This window comes from Pagrus major, chromosome 1 (assembly GCF_040436345.1).
Source record: "Pagrus major chromosome 1, Pma_NU_1.0".
Classification (NCBI taxonomy): domain Eukaryota; kingdom Metazoa; phylum Chordata; class Actinopteri; order Spariformes; family Sparidae; genus Pagrus; species Pagrus major.
In genome coordinates, this window is record NC_133215.1 from 2,739,969 (window position 1) to 2,757,766 (window position 17,798).

The following is a 17,798-nucleotide window of genomic DNA, read 5'->3' on the forward strand; positions in this document are numbered from 1 at the left end:
GAGGCGAGCTGCCTGGATCTGACCGGACCGTGACCCAAAGACCAAGACAGACATTTATTGATACTGTAGCAGAACCGCAAGGTCCAAAAGACTGAAACCATCCGGACCATCTGACAAAGACCAGAGGAGCACAAAGACTACACACACACACTAACGAGGGGAGGAGCTGCAGGTGGAGGGAGGCGGGGAAAGGACAGGTGAGGGGAAGGAACGGAAAAACACCTGAAGGAGGGAAACCAGAACACTGGAGAACGGGCCGAAGACAACACAAGAGCAGAAAACACCTATAAAACACACATAATGACACAGAAACCACAGGACCGAGACACTTGGTATAAGAAAGGCAGGAAAAAAGAACAATACACAGAAATATGATCCAGCAGTGATGAGAAAGATCCTTAAAGTGCAGACTTCAGCACTCTGACATCAACCTCCAAGATTCAGGATGAAGTGAAGATGAACAACAGTTGTGTCATTCAACAGTGAGCAGGTGAGACACAAAGAGAAACAGAGAGCCACAGACTTTACACTCGTTCACACTAGTTTAACCTGTGCTCACTTTAAATGACTGTAGATTTACACAACCGATCAACAATATTGGATTTTGGCCTTTTAGGCGACGCTGATATATGCACATATTTTCCCACCTGACTGCAGAGAACATCAAGTCTCTGTTAACGAGTAATTAACTCATTATTGTGTCTGCTCCTGACGTGACGGCTGCTTGGCAGATGCAGCAGAGCAGTCCAGAGACACTGATGACACTCTGTCACATTGTAGGAGAGACACTAATAATACATGTCATTTATTAATCACTGGCCATTAATAAAACACTCGTTAATGGGGCACCACCTCCGCTGTTTCATCCATTTGAATAATCCCGATGAAATTAATCACATTCCAGGTTAATTTGTATCAATTCTAATCAATTTCAGATCAATTCATTCAATCTCATAACTGAAGTAGTGACTTCTACACAGTTTCCATCGGTTCTCCACATTAAAAACAAACCTGCACAGACGACGACATACGGTTAAATATGTTTATTAACTAGATAATTCAGGGTAAATGAATGAAATGGCGATTTAAAGGAACAACAACAGGTAAGTGGAAATGTGGACCCGGTAAAGTAATGCGGGTATATGAACATGTGCAGGTGGTGAGATCACGGGTTAGTTGGGTGACAGCATTTAAATATGACCAGAGTCATTTTAATAGGAACAAAAGTGACTGAATCTCTGTTCAGCTAAAAGCTGCAATTAAGTTCACTTCCTCTTAATTAAAGCAGAACTTGGTTCTGGTAGAAACTTAATGTAAGTTGAAGTACTTAAGAGATGAATCAATACAGCCATAAATATAAAAGAGAGAAAAATGAACACGTGAGCACTTTGTGCAGAGATCGCTGTCTTGAAGCGAGTCTCAAAGTAAAGAGCGGAAACATTAAAGAAGAGAAGAGTTTGGAGAGAGAAGAGAAGTGATGTCTCTGTTTTGTAGTCTCGAGTGGCGGCGGGCCTGGGGGCAGGGCGGCCGCTGTTTGTCTCAGAGGAGATAACAAGTGGGAAACTTCACAGGAACGGACTCAAACTAAACTAGAGTTTGAAACGTTGCTAAACCGCTTCACCTTCCCCAGAATGTCACCACGGCTTCATATGTGGACTTTGTCCAACACCAAATCATATGTCATTATTAAAACCACTTTAACATCCACAAAGGAATTAAAACTGGATCAGAACATCTAAACACACTTGATTATACAGTAGAAGTCACCACTCATATTTCTTTTAGTTCCAGCTTGATACTTGTTAAACAGGGCACATCAGAGACATTCACTGGTAATAATCCAAACGTATTAACGACATGATTGAACAGTTTGTCCCGATCACACCAGGACTCACCACAGGGCGTTTTTACACATTACATTCATCTCACTCAATCTTAATCGTAGGGAAGTGTAAGAAAAATCAGTTTGAATAACTTTTCTGCCTGTTTAATAATCTGTTAAAATTCAGAAGATGAGGTTCTGGTTTAATAGCTGTTCAGAACCGTGTTGAAATCTGGAGAAGTGTAGAGAACTTCACAGTGGAGCGCAAAAGATAAGAACAACACAACTATAAATTATTAAGCTGTCAACCAAGATTACTCCAAGAAGGTGGGCGTCACCAGACCTTCACTGTGGGAATGTGTGTGTGTGTTTTAATTAGATCAGCAGAGAACAATTGTCAGCACTTTGTTAATCTAACACAATTGCAAAGACATGAAACTATAACACAAGATTGTCTGTTCCTCCTGATGTCTGGAGAGTGGATTCATTTGATGATGAACCTCGATGGACCTGAAGGAAAGGAGTGTTTCTGTCTTGAGGGGGAAAGAGGACAAATGGTGTGTAGAGCTGTAAATAAGGATAGATGGTCTCCTGGGAATCATCTATTCGACGGTTTTATTGTAAAGACAACAACGTCCTCCCTGCCAGGTGAAGAGGAGAGCTCATATCTGTAGAGGAGTGTTTGCCTTTCAGAAGACAAAGCCTCAATTAAAAGCAGAGGCGAGGGACATGTGTCCCTACAACATCCAGAGGAAACAGGGACGATGCTGGACTGGACAGTGGAGCTGATCTCAGAGCAGTTCACACTGCAGCACTGACATCATCTCCACGTGTTGTGATTGGTCCGTCAGTCACTGCTGGATGAAGCTCTCCTCTCCGCCCAGTCAGAGCCTCTCCACCCACCAGCTGATGGTGCTGCTTCAACCTCTGTGGATCATCAGGACACAGCTGATCCTCTCAACACCTCCACCTTTCTCACCACTCACTCTGACAGAGATCACCACCTCCTCCAGCTGATGAGAGAAGCAGAGAGACAGCAGAAGTGATACATGAGTGTCTACAGAGACTCCCTCCATCAGCTGTCAGTCAGTGATATAAAGACCAGCAGGACTTCAGTCCTGTTCAGACCACAAGTGGAGCGGCTGTGTAGCGTAGCCAGCTTCCTTTCAGCTCATGTTAACGTGTTGGAGTGAAGCTCACAGACCTGCAGACACATCAAGTGTGTTTACTCTGCAGGTTTCACTCAAGCACACAGTGAAATAAACTGCTCAGAGTCCCTGAACGCATCATCACTGCAGAAACACTCTGATGATGATTCACTGCTGTTAAAAACCAGAGTCTCAGTCACACCTGAACATTTCATCTGCTTTAAATATTACAAACATGTAAATATGGAGTCTGTTGTAAAAACATCTGGATAAAACTAAAGACAGACGGACAGATAAATATTTGATGTTAAAGCTCCTACATGTTCACACAGAGACTGAACAGTCAACACCAGCTGTGGTTACTGGACTTCAGCAGAGGTTCTGGTCTGTGAGGAGACCACATGGTTACTAAATGTAACCGCGGTTCTCTGAAATAAGAGTCAGTGATGTGCAGGCTTCAGTCAGAGCGATCTGTACGGTGGCCCTGAAGGTCAAAACACAACCACACTTCAGATTATGGAAAAGGTGGGACGGCGTTCTTGTTTGTTATTGGACAGAACCAGAGTCTCTGGTGACAGTTTGATGTTTTGTGGGATGTTGTTGTGTTTTGACCTTCAGGGCCACCGTAGACCTGAGAGCTGTGACAAAGATGGACTGATCAGTTGTTCAGTGTTGAAATGAGAGAACAGAGATTTGATGCTACAACAGTTTGATGGATGAGGACACTGTCTCTACACATCCTGTGATGCTGTCAGCTGTGATCCAGCTTTACTTCCTGTACACATGAACACAACAACAACAGTCGTCTTCACTTCAACTCAAACACACGATCACAACAAGCTTCTGGCTCCTCTGATTGGCTGACTGTTCCCCCTCTATCTCTTTCTGTCCAATCCTGAAGCCTGTCACCGTTCTCCTCTCACAGCTTCACTGAGGAAAGCAGGAAATGCTGGATCTTTACTCTGATACTGACTGTGTTTATTACAATACTGCTGAAACCAGCATGGACTGACTCCAACTCTCTACTGACCTCAGAGTCTCCAGTCGACAGTTTGGACTCTCCACAAGTTCAGACAGCAGCTTCACTCCTGAATCCTGCAGGTTGTTTCCTCTCAGGTCCAGCTCTCTCAGATGGGAGGGGTTGGACTTCAGAGCTGAGGCCAGAGAAGCACAGCTGATCTCTGACAAACTGCAGCGCCACAATCTGAATAAAGAATAAATGATGAAACTTCACAATTTAAATATTCAGTCAGTATAAACGTCACAAAGCTTCATTAAAATGTTGTAAAAAGACGATTCTGAACATATTTGTTATTGTCTGATAGTTAAAATAGAGATTATTTAACTTTTCATTGTAGTATGTATTTTTCTCATCACTTTAAAAAACATTTCAAAAACATGATTTGTAATCTGAGATGAAAATCAATAGTTGAGGATGTTCAGAGTGAATTATTCATGTTGTTATCTGAAGGTTTTAAATGTGCAGCTCAACATTGCTCTGCCACAGTCAATGGACTAAACCACAGAAGAAGAAAACAGACTTCAGCATTAAGATACTCAGTGTGGATCAGTATAATATCAGCTGATGTCTGCAGTTTAGTGTCAACACAACTTTCACATCATATTAATCTGAGCACAGAAGTAAAAGTTGGTGTCTGACCTCAGAGTCTCCAGTCGACAGTTTGGACTCTCCAGTCCAGCAGAGAGAAGCTTCACTCCTGAATCCTGCAGGTTGTTGTGACTCAGGTCCAGTTCTCTCAGATGGGAGGGGTTGGACTTCAGAGCTGAGGCCAGAGAAGCACAGCTGATCTCTGACAAACTGCAGCCCTCCAACCTGAATAAAGAATAAATGATGTCAGTTTAAAAGACTTTAATGTTCCTGCTTGAAATCATTCAGTGTTTAATAATCTGTTCAGAGCTGAAGAAGGTTCAGGATGTAGACGTTTAGAAAATGAAGCTCCAAACACCTGAACCCAACAGGATGCAGGTTCAACACTGTCAAACACACAAAGTGAAACAGAGCTCTCATTAATATTAATGACAACGTGCTGCTGCTTCAATAAAGACGTAGTGATGTCACCTCTTAAACTCTGCAGCTCCACCAGAGGCTCCATCTGTACAAACTCATGTTGTGCAGCCAAATAAAAACCCACAGAAACTGATGTAACATTTGATTCTGCTATTTAAAGCTCCTGTTATTAAGATAGTTGAATTTTCAGTCTCGTTCCAACTCGTCAAATACTGACGCTTTGGGATTGTAGGTCGGGTCGGCCGCCGTCCCAAAGCGTCAGTATTTGACGGGTCGGGAACGAGACTCAAAGATCAACTCTCTCAGCAACAGGAGCTTTCAGATAAAAGTCATCCTGAGCTGAAGTGTTTCAGTCAGTACAGACGTCACATATCATCAGAAAGGTTTGGAACAAACACACGTTTGTTGTTGTCTGACAGAAGAAAACACAACGTTTGTGTTTTTACTTTCAGAAGCAAGAAGGAAAAGTGCAAATCAATGATGAAGAGGTTGATGGAGAATAAAACAGTGCTGAATGTTTGATGTTATATTAGATATGTTTTAAATATGAAGCAGAACAAGATGCTCAGTGTGAATCAGGACAGAATCTATGTGGTCAAATCCCCTTCAGAGCTGATGACATGAAAACTAAGATTTAAACAGTTTGAATAATGTTTTCAAAGTATTAACCGGTTTAAAGTAAATATTCAAATGGATTCAAACATGTGAGAACAACAACAGTATGTGTGAGATAATTGTGTCGCACTTATAATTCATCAGCAGTGTAATATTTTCATGTTATTAAAGTTTGTCTTCAGAGTTTCACACATTCAACACGTGCAGTGTGTTGAATCAGAGATCACATCACACTCATGTGTCTTTTGTCCAACGTGACTTCAACATCATCCAACCTCCTTTTTTCAGAGATTCAACACTTTCTTTTCAGAGATTTAAATCTCTGCGGGGGGCCACACCTTTCTGATGTCAGATTAGGGGGTCTGTGTCCAACAACTTCTGTCACTTTACAAAAGTGACAAACAAACATTAACACCTTCCTCACTCTGTGATTGGTGAGCTGAGTGCAGGTGAGACAGAGCCCAGGTTTCAACTTCTCTCTCAGCTCTTTTTCATTTGTTACACAACTATTTCTGTCACTTTGAAATATGAACTGAGTGAAACACTACCAATGTCTTCCAGGAGAGAACATGTGAGAAGTTACCTCCATATTTAACCCATTGTTGAGCCTCCAGCAGCTCTTGGCTCCACCTTTGGCTGTCTGAAACAGCTATGAACACGTTTAGCTTCACTGATGCACTGATCCCACGCTAAAAGGTGGAGCTAACACACTGCAGACCACTGATTGGTCAGTGGGAACAGCCAGAGTCGTCTCGTCCTCCACGCTCTGAAGTAACATTTCACTTTCTACCTTTCAGCAGTCTTCTGTCTCGCTGCCTGCAGCCTTTCTCAAGTAAAGCTAGTTTCCTTGTTGAGATAAACAACCACACGTGTGCTGTGTGTGGAGAGTGTGTGGTCGAGCAAGAGAGAGAGAGAGAGAGAGCAAAACATGTAAATTAATGACATTTTATAGAAACACAGAAACACATGAACTGACCTCAGAGCCTCCAGTCGACAGTTTGGACTCTCCAGTCCAGCAGAGAGAAGCTTCACTCCTGAATCCTGCAGCTTGTTGACACTCAGCTCCAGCTGTCTCAGATGGGAGGGGTTGGACTTCAGAGCTGAGGCCAGAGAAGCACAGCTGATCTCTGACAAACTGCAGAAACTCAATCTGAATAAAGAATAAATGATGAAACTTCACAATTTAAATATTCAGTCAGTATAAACGTCACAAAGCTTCATTAAAATGTAGTAAAAAGACGATTCTGAATATATTTGTTATTGTCTGATAGTTAAAATAGAGATTATTTAACTTTTCATTGTAGTATGTATTTTTCTCATCACTTTAAAAAAACATTTAAAAAACATGATTTGTAATCTGAGATGAAAATCAATAGTTGAGGATGTTCAGAGTGAATTATTCATGTTGTTATATGAAGGTTTTAAATGTGCAGCTCAACATTGCTCTGCCACAGTCAATGGACTAAACCACAGAAGAAGAAAACAGACTTCAGCATTAAGATACTCAGTGTGGATCAGTATAATATCAGCTGATGTCTGCAGTTTAGTGTCAACACAACTTTCACATCATATTAATCTGAGCACAGAAGTAAAAGATGGTGTCTGACCCCAGAGTCTCCAGTCGACAGTTTGGACTCTCCAGTCCAGCAGAGAGAAGCTTCACTCCTGAATCCTGCAGCTTGTTTTCACTCAGCTCCAGCTCTCTCAGATGGGAGGGGTTGGACTTCAGAGCTGAGGCCAGAGAAGCACAGCTGATCTCTGACAAACTGCATCTCTCCAATCTGAATAAAGAATAAATGATGTCAGTTTAAAAGACTTTAATGTTCCTGCTTGAAATCATTCAGTGTTTAATAATCTGTTCAGAGCTGAAGAAGGTTCAGGATGTAGACGTTTAGAAAATGAAGCTCCAAACACCTGAACCCAACAGGATGCAGGTTCAACACTGTCAAACACACAAAGTGAAACAGAGCTCTCATTAATATTAATGACAACGTGCTGCTGCTTCAATAAAGACGTAGTGATGTCACCTCTTAAACTCTGCAGCTCCACCAGAGGCTCCATCTGTACAAACTCATGTTGTGCAGCCAAATAAAAACCCACAGAAACTGATGGAACATTTGATTCTGCTATTTAAAGCTCCTGTTATTAAGATAGTTGAATTTTCAGTCTCGTTTCCGACGATTTTTCCACGTCTGCAACCGGCCACAGTCGGCCGAGGGTCCTCCACAGTCAGCTTGCCATCAGCCGCCGCGTATCCCCTTCAGCTTGGAGCTGCACTACTGGGACTCTTGTGACTTGAGCTCTGCTACGGTGAGAACTCACCTGTTGTTTCTGCTCGGTCAAAGTGAACCGGCTTCAACTGTATCTGGCCGCCACGCTCCCCAGCTTCAACCAGGCCTGCAACGTGACGTTTGTCTTATTTCTCTGTGTTGTGCTCCCTGGTTGCCAGCTTGTGTGTGTGTGTGTGTGTGTGTGTGTGTGTGTGTGTGTGTGTGTGAGTGTGTGAATTCATTGGGACACAGTTGTCATGTGACTCATTTTAAGTGCACTTAACTACAGTAAGAATACATGAAGAAGGTACGTAATAATCCTTTAACATTGAAATAAAGAGACACTGTTATCCAATGAAGAGCACATAAATACATGAGGAGGTGTCTTCTGTCCAACGTGACTTAAACATCATTCAACCTCCTTTTTTCAAACATTCAACACTTTCTTTTCAGAGATTTAAATCTGTGTATCTGTGTGTGTGTGTGTGTGTGTGTGTGTGTGTGTGTGTGTGTGTGTGTGTGATATAAATATATAATCTGCAGTCAAACTTTAAACTGAGTTGTTGTGATTTGAGCTCAGACAAACCCAGAAAACAAGTGAACTGAAGGAAATGTAAAACTTCTGTTCTGATTTAAATGTTATAGATCTACGCAGAAACACATGAACTGACCTCAGAACCTCCAGTCGACAGTTTGGACTCTCCAGTCCAGCACAGAGAAGCTTCTCTCCTGAACCCTGCAGCAGGTTGTAAGTCAGGTCCAGTTCTGTCAGATGGGAGGGGTTGGACTTCAGAGCTGAGGCCACGACTTCACAGTGACTCTCTGAGAGTCCACAGTCAGTAAATCTGTGATTACAGATAAAAGAACATTAAAACAATAAAATGTGAGACTTTATTGTGAAAACAGATTCATACATGTTGCATCACAAAGCACAGGGGGTCAGTTGGTCGGCCTGAGCTGGTCAGTCATTGATCACAAGGTTTGTAGTTTGAAACTTGAGCTCCTTCTGCCCACGAGGCCCCAGACTTTCCCTGCCTGAGGAGATCAGAGGGGCTGAATCGCTGCCCCGTTTTATATCAGCCCCCAAAACACACTTGAATAAAGCTGCTTTTAACCCTGATGTGGATGTTTTTATCTTCATGTTTGATTTTGGTTTGTTTGATTCATTCTGTGCTCTTTATATTTATATTTGTAATTGTCGGGTAAAACTTGCTTTTTCTTGTGACTCTTTCGTTGTGTTGCTGTTTAATGTGTGTACAGCACTTTGTCACTGCTTTTAAAAGTCTTATATCAAGAAAATAAATCAATAAATGAACCTCCTGAGTGTCCTTGAGCAACATGAACCAAACTGATGTTCAGGACAAAGTGTCCAAATGACTGTAATGTAAACGTGTCAGATTTGAGTTGATTTATATTCATGAAGCTTCATGTAAATTCACTGTAGGTTGTAACTGCACTCGTATGTGTTTACCTCAGTTATGTGTTTGTGTGGATTTTGTTCTTTGATGCATTTTATTCTGTCGCTCCGTCTGCTTTTCACCTCCCATTAAATTAATTCAGCCTCTTCTACTGCATCAATAGTATAATTAGTGCTAAAGATTGAGTTATTATCATTTGATGGGTGATCATTTGTCTCAGGTGGAGTTCACCTGGCTGAAGGAAATGTTTTGGAAAGTAGACGACTACATGTCATTTCATCTCTGAGCTTGGTGATGATCATTGATTCAATCAGCAGGTTTCATACTTGTTGAGGAAAACATGTATCGTGTTGAGGTTTTATATAACGCATGTGTGTAAAGTGTTTGTCTTTAATACTGAAGGCTTCAGCTTTACCAGGATTTTTAATGTTCATCACATCTGGACTTACCGAGCCTTTCTACAGTTCCTCACAGCTGGAATCAGTCTCTGTTCTCCCTCCTCTGATGTGTTGTATTTGTCTGTGTCCAACTCATCCAGAACCTCCTCTGACATCTGCAGCATGTAGGCCAGAGCTGAGCACTGGATCTCAGAGAGTTTCTTCTCTGATCTGTTCTCTGACTTCAGGAACTCTTGGATTTCCTGATGGACTGAGTGGTCGTTCATCTCCGTCAGACAGTGGAAGATGTTGATGCTTCTGTCAGGAGAGATCTTATCACTGTTCATCTCCTTCAGGTTGTTGATGGCTCTCTGGATGATTTCTGGCCTGTTGTCTGTCTGACCCAGCAGACCTGCTAAGAGTCTCTGGTTGGACCTCAGAGAGAGTCCATGGAGGAAGCGGACAAACAGGTCCAGGTGACCATTCTTACTTTTGAGGGATTTCTCCATGGCTCTCTTCAGGAAGTCCTCCAGGGTTGAGGGACTCTGTCCTCCCAGGAAGTCCTCCAGTACCTCTGTGTTGCTGTTGGTGTGACAGTGGAACATGTAGACTGCAGCCAGAAACTCCTGAACGCTCAGATGAACAAAGCAGTAGACTGTTTTCTGGAAGATCACACTCTCTCTTCTGAAGATCTCTGTACAAACTCCTGAGTACACCGAGGCCTCTGTGACATTAAGACCACACCGCTCCAGGTCTTCTTGGTAGAACATGATGTTTCCTGTCTCCAGATGTTCAAACGCCAGCCTCCCCAGCTTCAGAAGAACTTCCCTGTCAGCCTCCGTCAGCTCCTGTGGACTCGTCTCACGTCCCTCATCGTACTTCTGCTTCTTCCTCTTTGTCTGGACCAGCAGGAAGTGTGAGTACATGTCAGTCAGGGTCTTGGGCAGCTCTCCTCTCTGGCCTGTAGTCAACATGTGGTCCAGAACTGTAGCAGTGATCCAGCAGAAGACTGGGATCAGACACATGATGTGGAGGCTCCTGGAGGTCTTGATGTGTGAGATGACTCTGCTGGACAGATCTTCATCACTGAACCTCCTCCTGAAGTACTCCTCCTTCTGGGCGTCAGTGAAGCCTCGTACTTCTGTTACCCTGTCGACACGTGAAGGAGGGATCTGATTGGCTGCTGCAGGTCGGGAAGTTATCCAGACGAGAGCCGAGGGAAGCAGCTTCCCCTCGATGAGGTTTGTCAGCAGCGCGCTGACTGATGACTCCTGTGTGACATCAGACACGACCTCATGGTTCTTGAAATCCAGTGAAAGTCTGCTTTCATCCAGGCCGTCAAAGATGAACAGAAGTTTACAGACAGCGAGCTTCTCTGCTGTCACCTTCTGTAATGTTGGATGGAAAACATGGAGCAGCCTGAGAAGACTGTACTGCTGATCCCTGATCAGGTTCAGCTCCCTGAACGAGAGCACAACCAGCAGACTGACATCTTGGTTTTCGGAGCCCTCTGCCCAGTCCAGAGTGAACTTCAGCACTGAGAAGGTTTTTCCAACGCCAGCGACGCCGTTGGTCAGAACCACTCTGATGGGTCTCTGTTGGTCAGGTGAGGCTTTAAAGATGTCGTAGCACCTGATTGGAGTTTCACTGAAGGTCTTCTTCTTGGAAACTGTCTCCAGCTGCCTCACCTCATGTTGGGTATTAACCTCTTCACTCTGTCCCTCTGTGATGTAGAGCTCAGTGTAGATCTTGTTGAGGAGGGTTCCACTTCCTGTTTCATCACTTCCTTCAGTCACACGTTCACATCTCCTCCTCAGACTGTTCTTATGTTCATGGAAAACCTCCTGCAGACCAACATTCACTGAAAAAAGAGACAAAAGTGGGAGACAAAAAATACAATGTGACAATCAGCAGTCAATGGTCTTTTCATTACAAGTTAAAACCATCAGTATAAGAACATGTTTGTTGTTTTCTTTGTCTTTCTCTCCACCTTAACGTCGTGGAGAGGTTTGTGTGTCCCTGTGATCCTCGGAGCTCTGTTGTCGGGGGCATTAGCCCCTGGCAGGGTCTCGCAAAGCTAATCAGCCCCAGAGGAGGAGCCGGACTGACAGTGATTCAAAGAGCCTTTATGAATCAGCCACAAAGGTGCTGCAGCTCCTGAACCAGGAAAGAGACATCAGGGCACCTTTCTGGAGCTCAACCTGGGAGTGGAGGTCGCTGGTGAATATCTGGTGTCTGGCCTTTGACTACATGGAGACGCCACCCTGTGGGCTGACTACCAGCAGGGACGGGCATTGGGGTCGGGTGTGTGCCAGTCTCATGCAAAAGAAGGCAGGTGTGCTGATTCCTGGCATCCCAGACTGGTCCTCAGGACAGGGACTGTCTCCTCTCATGGGGGAAGGAACAGGTGCTGGTGCCGGAGGTGGGGCGGTACCAACTAGATTTAGTTGGGCTCACGTCTATGCACAGCACTGTTTCTTGAACTCAACTCCTTTGCTTGAGGGACAACATCTCAGGTTGGCCCCTGTAAATGACCACCACCTGCACCTCAGCCCGTCCACTACACTCTGCTGCTGCTGACTGCTTGTTATTCCCTCACTACAAGGGAGGACCAGCTACTGCTCAACTAGATCCAGACTGTCTGATGTCCTGGATCCACAATAGTGACACAAACTCCCCAGTGACATCAGAACAGAAGAAACTCTCCTGTTCAGACTGAAACTCTCCTGTTCAGACTGAAAACTCTCCTGTTCAGACTGAAAACTCTCCTGTTCAGACTGAAACTCTCCTGTTCAGACTGAAAACTCTCCTGTTAGACTGAAAACTCTCCTGTTCAGACTGAAAACTCTCCTGTTAGACTGAAACTCTCCTGTTAGACTGAAACTCTCCTGTTCAGACGGCACCTTGGTCCATAAAAACAATCTCTCTCTTGATATCTTATTGCTTCTAGTTGTAGCTCTTGAACCATTTCAGCATAATTGATGAATGTGATCTACTCATGTTGTATCCACATGGTTCAGTCAGTTATTTTCAGTCTCTTTGGATAAAAACGTCAGCTAAATGAACGTATTGTAATGAAGCAGGTTACATTTTAAGCTGTTTAATGTGCTGACACTGAGCAGCTAATTAGCATCTGCTGCAGCCTGAAAATAGATGTTAGCAGTGCACTTTTCCTCACTGGATGTTTGTTCGGTGGCTTGTTCAACAAGTGGATCTGCAGGACGAGGTGTGTGTTTGTAAGTTAGAGGAGGAGGAGATGTTAGCAGGAAAGCTAATGTGGACTGTTGTTTAAAGTGCTGTTTTGTCTCAAGCTGCTGTCTGACACTTCTCCATCTCCATCTCTGCATACAGAGAACAAGCAGCTCTCTGATTGGTTAATGTGAGACATAACAAATGTATTAAAACAACAAGTAGTGTGTTCAGACATGAAGACATCAGCAGACAGATATATAGTCTTACTTTCTCCACACTGGGGACAGGAGGAGTGTCCTGGTGAAGCAGACTGGTCCCAGTATGATGTGATGCACTGTCTGCAGAACCAGTGTCCACAGCTGGCAGAGACTGGATCCTTCAGGACGTCCTGACAGGAAACACAGCAGGACGGCTGCTCCTCCACAGAAACATGCCTCCTCTTCTTCTCTCTGTGAAGACATTTCTTTAGGACTGAAACCATTTGTTGATTGTTTCTAAAAATATCAAGATTTGGTCGACACTGTTGAAGCTCAGATCAGCTGACAGAGGACAGTAAAACTGTCTTTACTTTTCTGATGAATTCAGCTTCAGTCTGGAATAAAAATGGCTGCTTGTGTTATTTCAACTCTTCTGTTTAGTCAGTTTGAACCTGGAGTTAAAAGTGTTCTCAATAACTGAGCTCGACCACGATGACGTGACTTTAACTATGACGTGACTTTAACTGTGACGTGACTTTAACTATGAGATTACTTTTTAAAAAAAGTCTAATTACAAATTCATAGAGGGAGCAAACTCCTCCTGTCCATAAATAAGAAGTTTAACAATTTCTATTTGTCCTCTTTAATCAGATTACAGCTTTTTACGTGACTGACAGCACTAAGAGGACGATGGGACGAATGATCTCTCTGTCATGAGTCCCAAAAGGTTTGTTAAAGTTAGTTAGCAAATACATTGTTGTTGAAATATACAAACACAACATGAACAAAACACGTTAGTGAGAGAGGGAACTGAAAAAAGTCCCATAAATGAGTTAGTATCAGGTGTCTTACTCTGAGTCTGATGGTCCAGGTTCATTACTGAAGTCTATAGGAAGATCTTTGGACCGGTCACTCTTCATAGACAGACAGCTGGATACTGGAGACTCTGCTCTCTGTCTGTTGGACTGAACTCTGCAAACACCAACATGTTTGTGTTGATATCTCATGAATCTTTGAGAAATTCTCTGATGACAAAGTCATTTAAGAAGCTCTAAATACACAAACTACTGCTACTGTTGATGAAAAGGAGCTTTCAAAGTTTCTGTTTGTCCTCTTAGATCAGATTACAGCTTTTTAGGAGACTGACAGCTGCCACAGATAGTAAGAGGAACATGAGCCGTGAAAAGTCTGTTAGATTTAGGTAGAAAATACATTTCACATGAATTTTGAATATAAAAATACAAAATCAACAGAACAAAGCACAGCAGTGAGAGAGGGAACTGAAAAAAGTCACATAAATGAGTTAGTATCAGGTGTCTTACTCTGAGTCTGATGGTCCAGGTTCATTACTGAAGTTTAGAGGAAGATCTTTGGACCGGTCACTCTTCATAGACAGACAGCTGGATACTGGAGACTCTGCTCTGTCCTCCTCCTCCTTCACACAAACACTCATCTTCTGCTCTGAAGTCAGTCTGAGAGGTGAAACAGTAGCTGTGAGCTCAGGACACAAGAATCAGGAAACAAGTTTGTTCAAGAGTCGCACAAGACCGAGAGAGCAGGAAGTAACACACACTCTCTCTCCCCTTCACACACACATTATACAGTATAATAAAAGCAGCCAGAAGTCCACCTGGTCACTTTTCTTCACACCTGTGCTTGTTTTCTTGGGTTACTGTAGGTTTAAAGAGGATTATTCAGCCAATCAGGACTTTGTGTCCACAGATGAATCAAAGTGTTGAGTTGACTCCAACATTTCTTTCCTCCACAGTCCACAGGGAGAAAACTGACTCACAGTAAGTAAAGTCACAGTAAATAATCACAATGTGTTGTTAACACTCACCCTGCCTCAGACTCCAGCTGCTCTCCTTCTGCTCTTCGTCTGAAAATGGAGTCTGACTGAACACTTTCACTTTCAGGGTTCCTCCCTGTGTGTGTGTGTGTGTGTGTGTGTGTGTGTGTGTGTGTGTGTGTCTGATAGCAGTCACACCCTCCTTATCTTGAATCTGCAGCTCTCTGAAGGAAAAACAACACACCTCAGTTAGAAATCACTCTCTGTCACAAACTCTGGAAATCCACAGAGGAAATTCAACAAATAGGCTTTTTTTTACAGCAACATGTAGATATAAATGTACAGACAATACATACAGATGTGTTACTACCATACAACATCTGGGCCTGTGGCTGACTGACATTTTAATATTAATCAATGACCCAAACAGGTAAAACTCCTGCGTTCCTGAGTGAAAACAAAGAGGGTTTCTTTTATAAGAGCTGAAATCTAAAAGGTCAAAGACTAACTAAACCACCACAGCCACACAAACACTATCAACATGAAATAATAAACTCTATATTGATTAACTTATATTACACGTGTTGCAACTGCAGGGAAAGTGATTCTCCCTCTGGTGGCACATTTGAGTAGTAACTGTCAGTTACATCAGCAGCCCAGTCTGCGTCACTGTGCTCGTAGCCCAAGTTTCTCATCGTCACATTTCCTGTAACACAATTCAACTGAGCCTTTCAGATATCTGAGCAGATGTTTCACAGAAGTCCACTGCTCTTCTGTTGGCTCAGAAAAATACTGCGACAGTTTGCTGACAACAAACCTCAGCTGGGGTCTTGTACATGTGGTTGGACAGATCAGGCTGCCAGCTGCCTCTCTGGACTCTGCACGAGCTCCACTGTCAGGACAGGAAATGCACGGGATACATTTCAAAATAAAATCGCGAATGCACTTCCGGTTGAATCGTTTTCCTCACAAATGCATTAATTAGTAAACAATATGACGTAAAATCTATTAATTCCTTGTCTATAGTATAAATCGTTGTATCGTATTTATATAGAAACTTTTTTGTTTGTCGTTTTTGGTCTGTGTTTTCCTTGTATGTTGCGCACGAGCCCCAACGTGGGCATTTTGATTTATTCTGTCCAAATCTCGGACAAAAAGCCCGACTAATACACTGCACTGCTCATTTTACAACTTAGTCATTAGGAAAAACAAACGGTGGTGATATGAGTCGGGCTCAACAGTCTATTTGCAGCCGACCACAAAGCTGAGGACCTTGAAAAGAGAAGGTCAAATAGTTGATCAATGAAAACAATGGAGGGCAGGAAGAACATTGCTCAGTGCACAAATTGTCTTTTAAGTTATTACTCATATTCTTAAGCCAACATCTCATAAGATGTCATTGGCCGATACATTTTATTGTGTACTACACAGTATATACAGTAGTTCACTGCCTTTTCATTGTCATTTCACTTTATTGCACTGCTCTTTTTCTATATATTGTTTCAATTTTTTTTTCTGTTGTATTATTCTGTATTTTTATTCTTAACCACCATAAATTTCATGTTTGGTCTCATGTCTATGCTAATTATGTTCTTGTGCTGCTGGAACACCCAAGTACCACTGAATACTACACTTACTCTTGATATCTACAGTAAAATCCAAGTGAATTATTCAGGGATCAATGAGAAAAACATAAAAAACACACCAAGTCACAACATGAATAAATGTTCTGTAGCCCTTTATTCTTGAACACAAACTCACTCATCTGTGTGACATTCACAACAGGCCAAATCATTTCTTCTGTCCATTATTTCTCCGCAGAATTTCCACATGTCCTCAGTGTTGTAAAACGTGAACTTGAAGGGCTCCAGGATTGTTTCCTTTTCATGCTCATCCTCTTCTCTCCACACCCTCAGCCTGTTTCTCCTCCCCAAGCACAGAACATCAGGCAGGTCCACTTTGGCAGACAACAGTTGTCTGTTGGCCTCAACCCGCTCTGCTGCACGTCTGCAATCGTGAAGAATGAGATCTTCAACCGAGTCCTATGGAAAAGACAGAAAGAAAGATGTCTGCACCACAGCTGCTGCACCAACAGTGTCTGAGCAATAGATGCTGTGAAAAAGCTTAGGTCTGACTGAGACCTCAGCCTGCTGCTCTGCTTCCTGAAAATATACAGATAAGCAAAAGGATCAGGTGTAATATTCAAAACACAAGCTCCAAAAAGAAAGAGAAAAGATCCCATCAGTCAGTCTGGAGGTCAGAGGCCCTTCTCTTCTCAGACGTCGCTCTAAATGTGTATTTCCTTCCTCAGTATCAAAAATAAAAGTAGTGATGGTGCAGAAGCTACTTCTCAGTAATTTCACTTACTATTCGTTTTGTTTACATACTGTAGTTTACAACAGAGGTGGACAAATAAAAAAGTACAAATGTGCCACATTTTGATTCCACTCGTGCACTTAAACAGGTGACATCACTAATTAGCTAGTCGACCTCTGGCAAAACATGGTGGTGTGTTGCATCGTGTTGGCAGCTCGGCTGTCTCACATATCACGTCTGTGGGTTCAGAAAGACACGTTTTCAGCTTTGTGACGACGCCCAGCTGATGCAAGGAGAGTTTACAAAAATGTTTTATAACGTTACATACAAACAAATGCGAACAGTTACTTTAGGTTTTGCACTATACAGTTAATAATCCCTGATAACTGACGCTGTTGATGCTAACCTCCACTGGTGAAAGTCAACTTTGACGTTATCTAACTTTGCTTCAAAACAACAACCCAAGCCCACATGTAACATCCGGTCCTTTGCATCATTAATAACTTCTATAACGTTATTATTTTACGGCACCTATGTTGACGAAGAACACAAGAAACCATGCATTTACTTTCTGTGGATAATAAAAATCAGCTACTCACCGCTACTCAGAACACAGGCTCACTCG

The 17,798-nt window shown here is 42.8% G+C and overlaps 1 protein-coding gene across 1 annotated transcript; it reads right to left on the bottom strand.

Annotated features, from left to right (window-relative positions):
* Positions 1–1,028: 1,028 nt before the first annotated feature.
* On the bottom strand, positions 1,029–15,724 carry LOC141016266 (protein NLRC3-like). Its single transcript, XM_073490569.1, has 12 exons — positions 15,675–15,724; positions 15,437–15,563; positions 14,391–15,081; positions 13,921–14,040; positions 13,139–13,320; positions 9,752–11,540; positions 8,556–8,729; positions 7,222–7,395; positions 6,591–6,764; positions 4,631–4,804; positions 4,001–4,174; positions 1,029–2,835 (listed from the first exon to the last, which is right to left on the bottom strand). Exons 3-12 carry the CDS (start codon positions 14,519–14,521, stop codon positions 2,820–2,822), a joined length of 3,108 nt encoding a protein of 1,035 aa, XP_073346670.1. The 5' UTR covers positions 14,522–15,081; positions 15,437–15,563; positions 15,675–15,724; the 3' UTR covers positions 1,029–2,819.
* Positions 15,725–17,798: the final 2,074 nt, after the last annotated feature.

Coding starts and splice junctions, on each gene's coding strand:
- LOC141016266 (XM_073490569.1), bottom strand. CDS start 14,521: ATGAGTGTTTGTGTGAAGGAGGAGGAGGACAGAGCAGAGTCTCCAGTA. Junction 7,396..8,555: donor TGTCGACTGGAGGTTCTGAG/GTCAGTTCATGT, acceptor TTCTTTATTCAG/ATTGGAGAGATGCAGTTTGT. Junction 6,765..7,221: donor TGTCGACTGGAGACTCTGGG/GTCAGACACCAT, acceptor TTCTTTATTCAG/ATTGAGTTTCTGCAGTTTGT.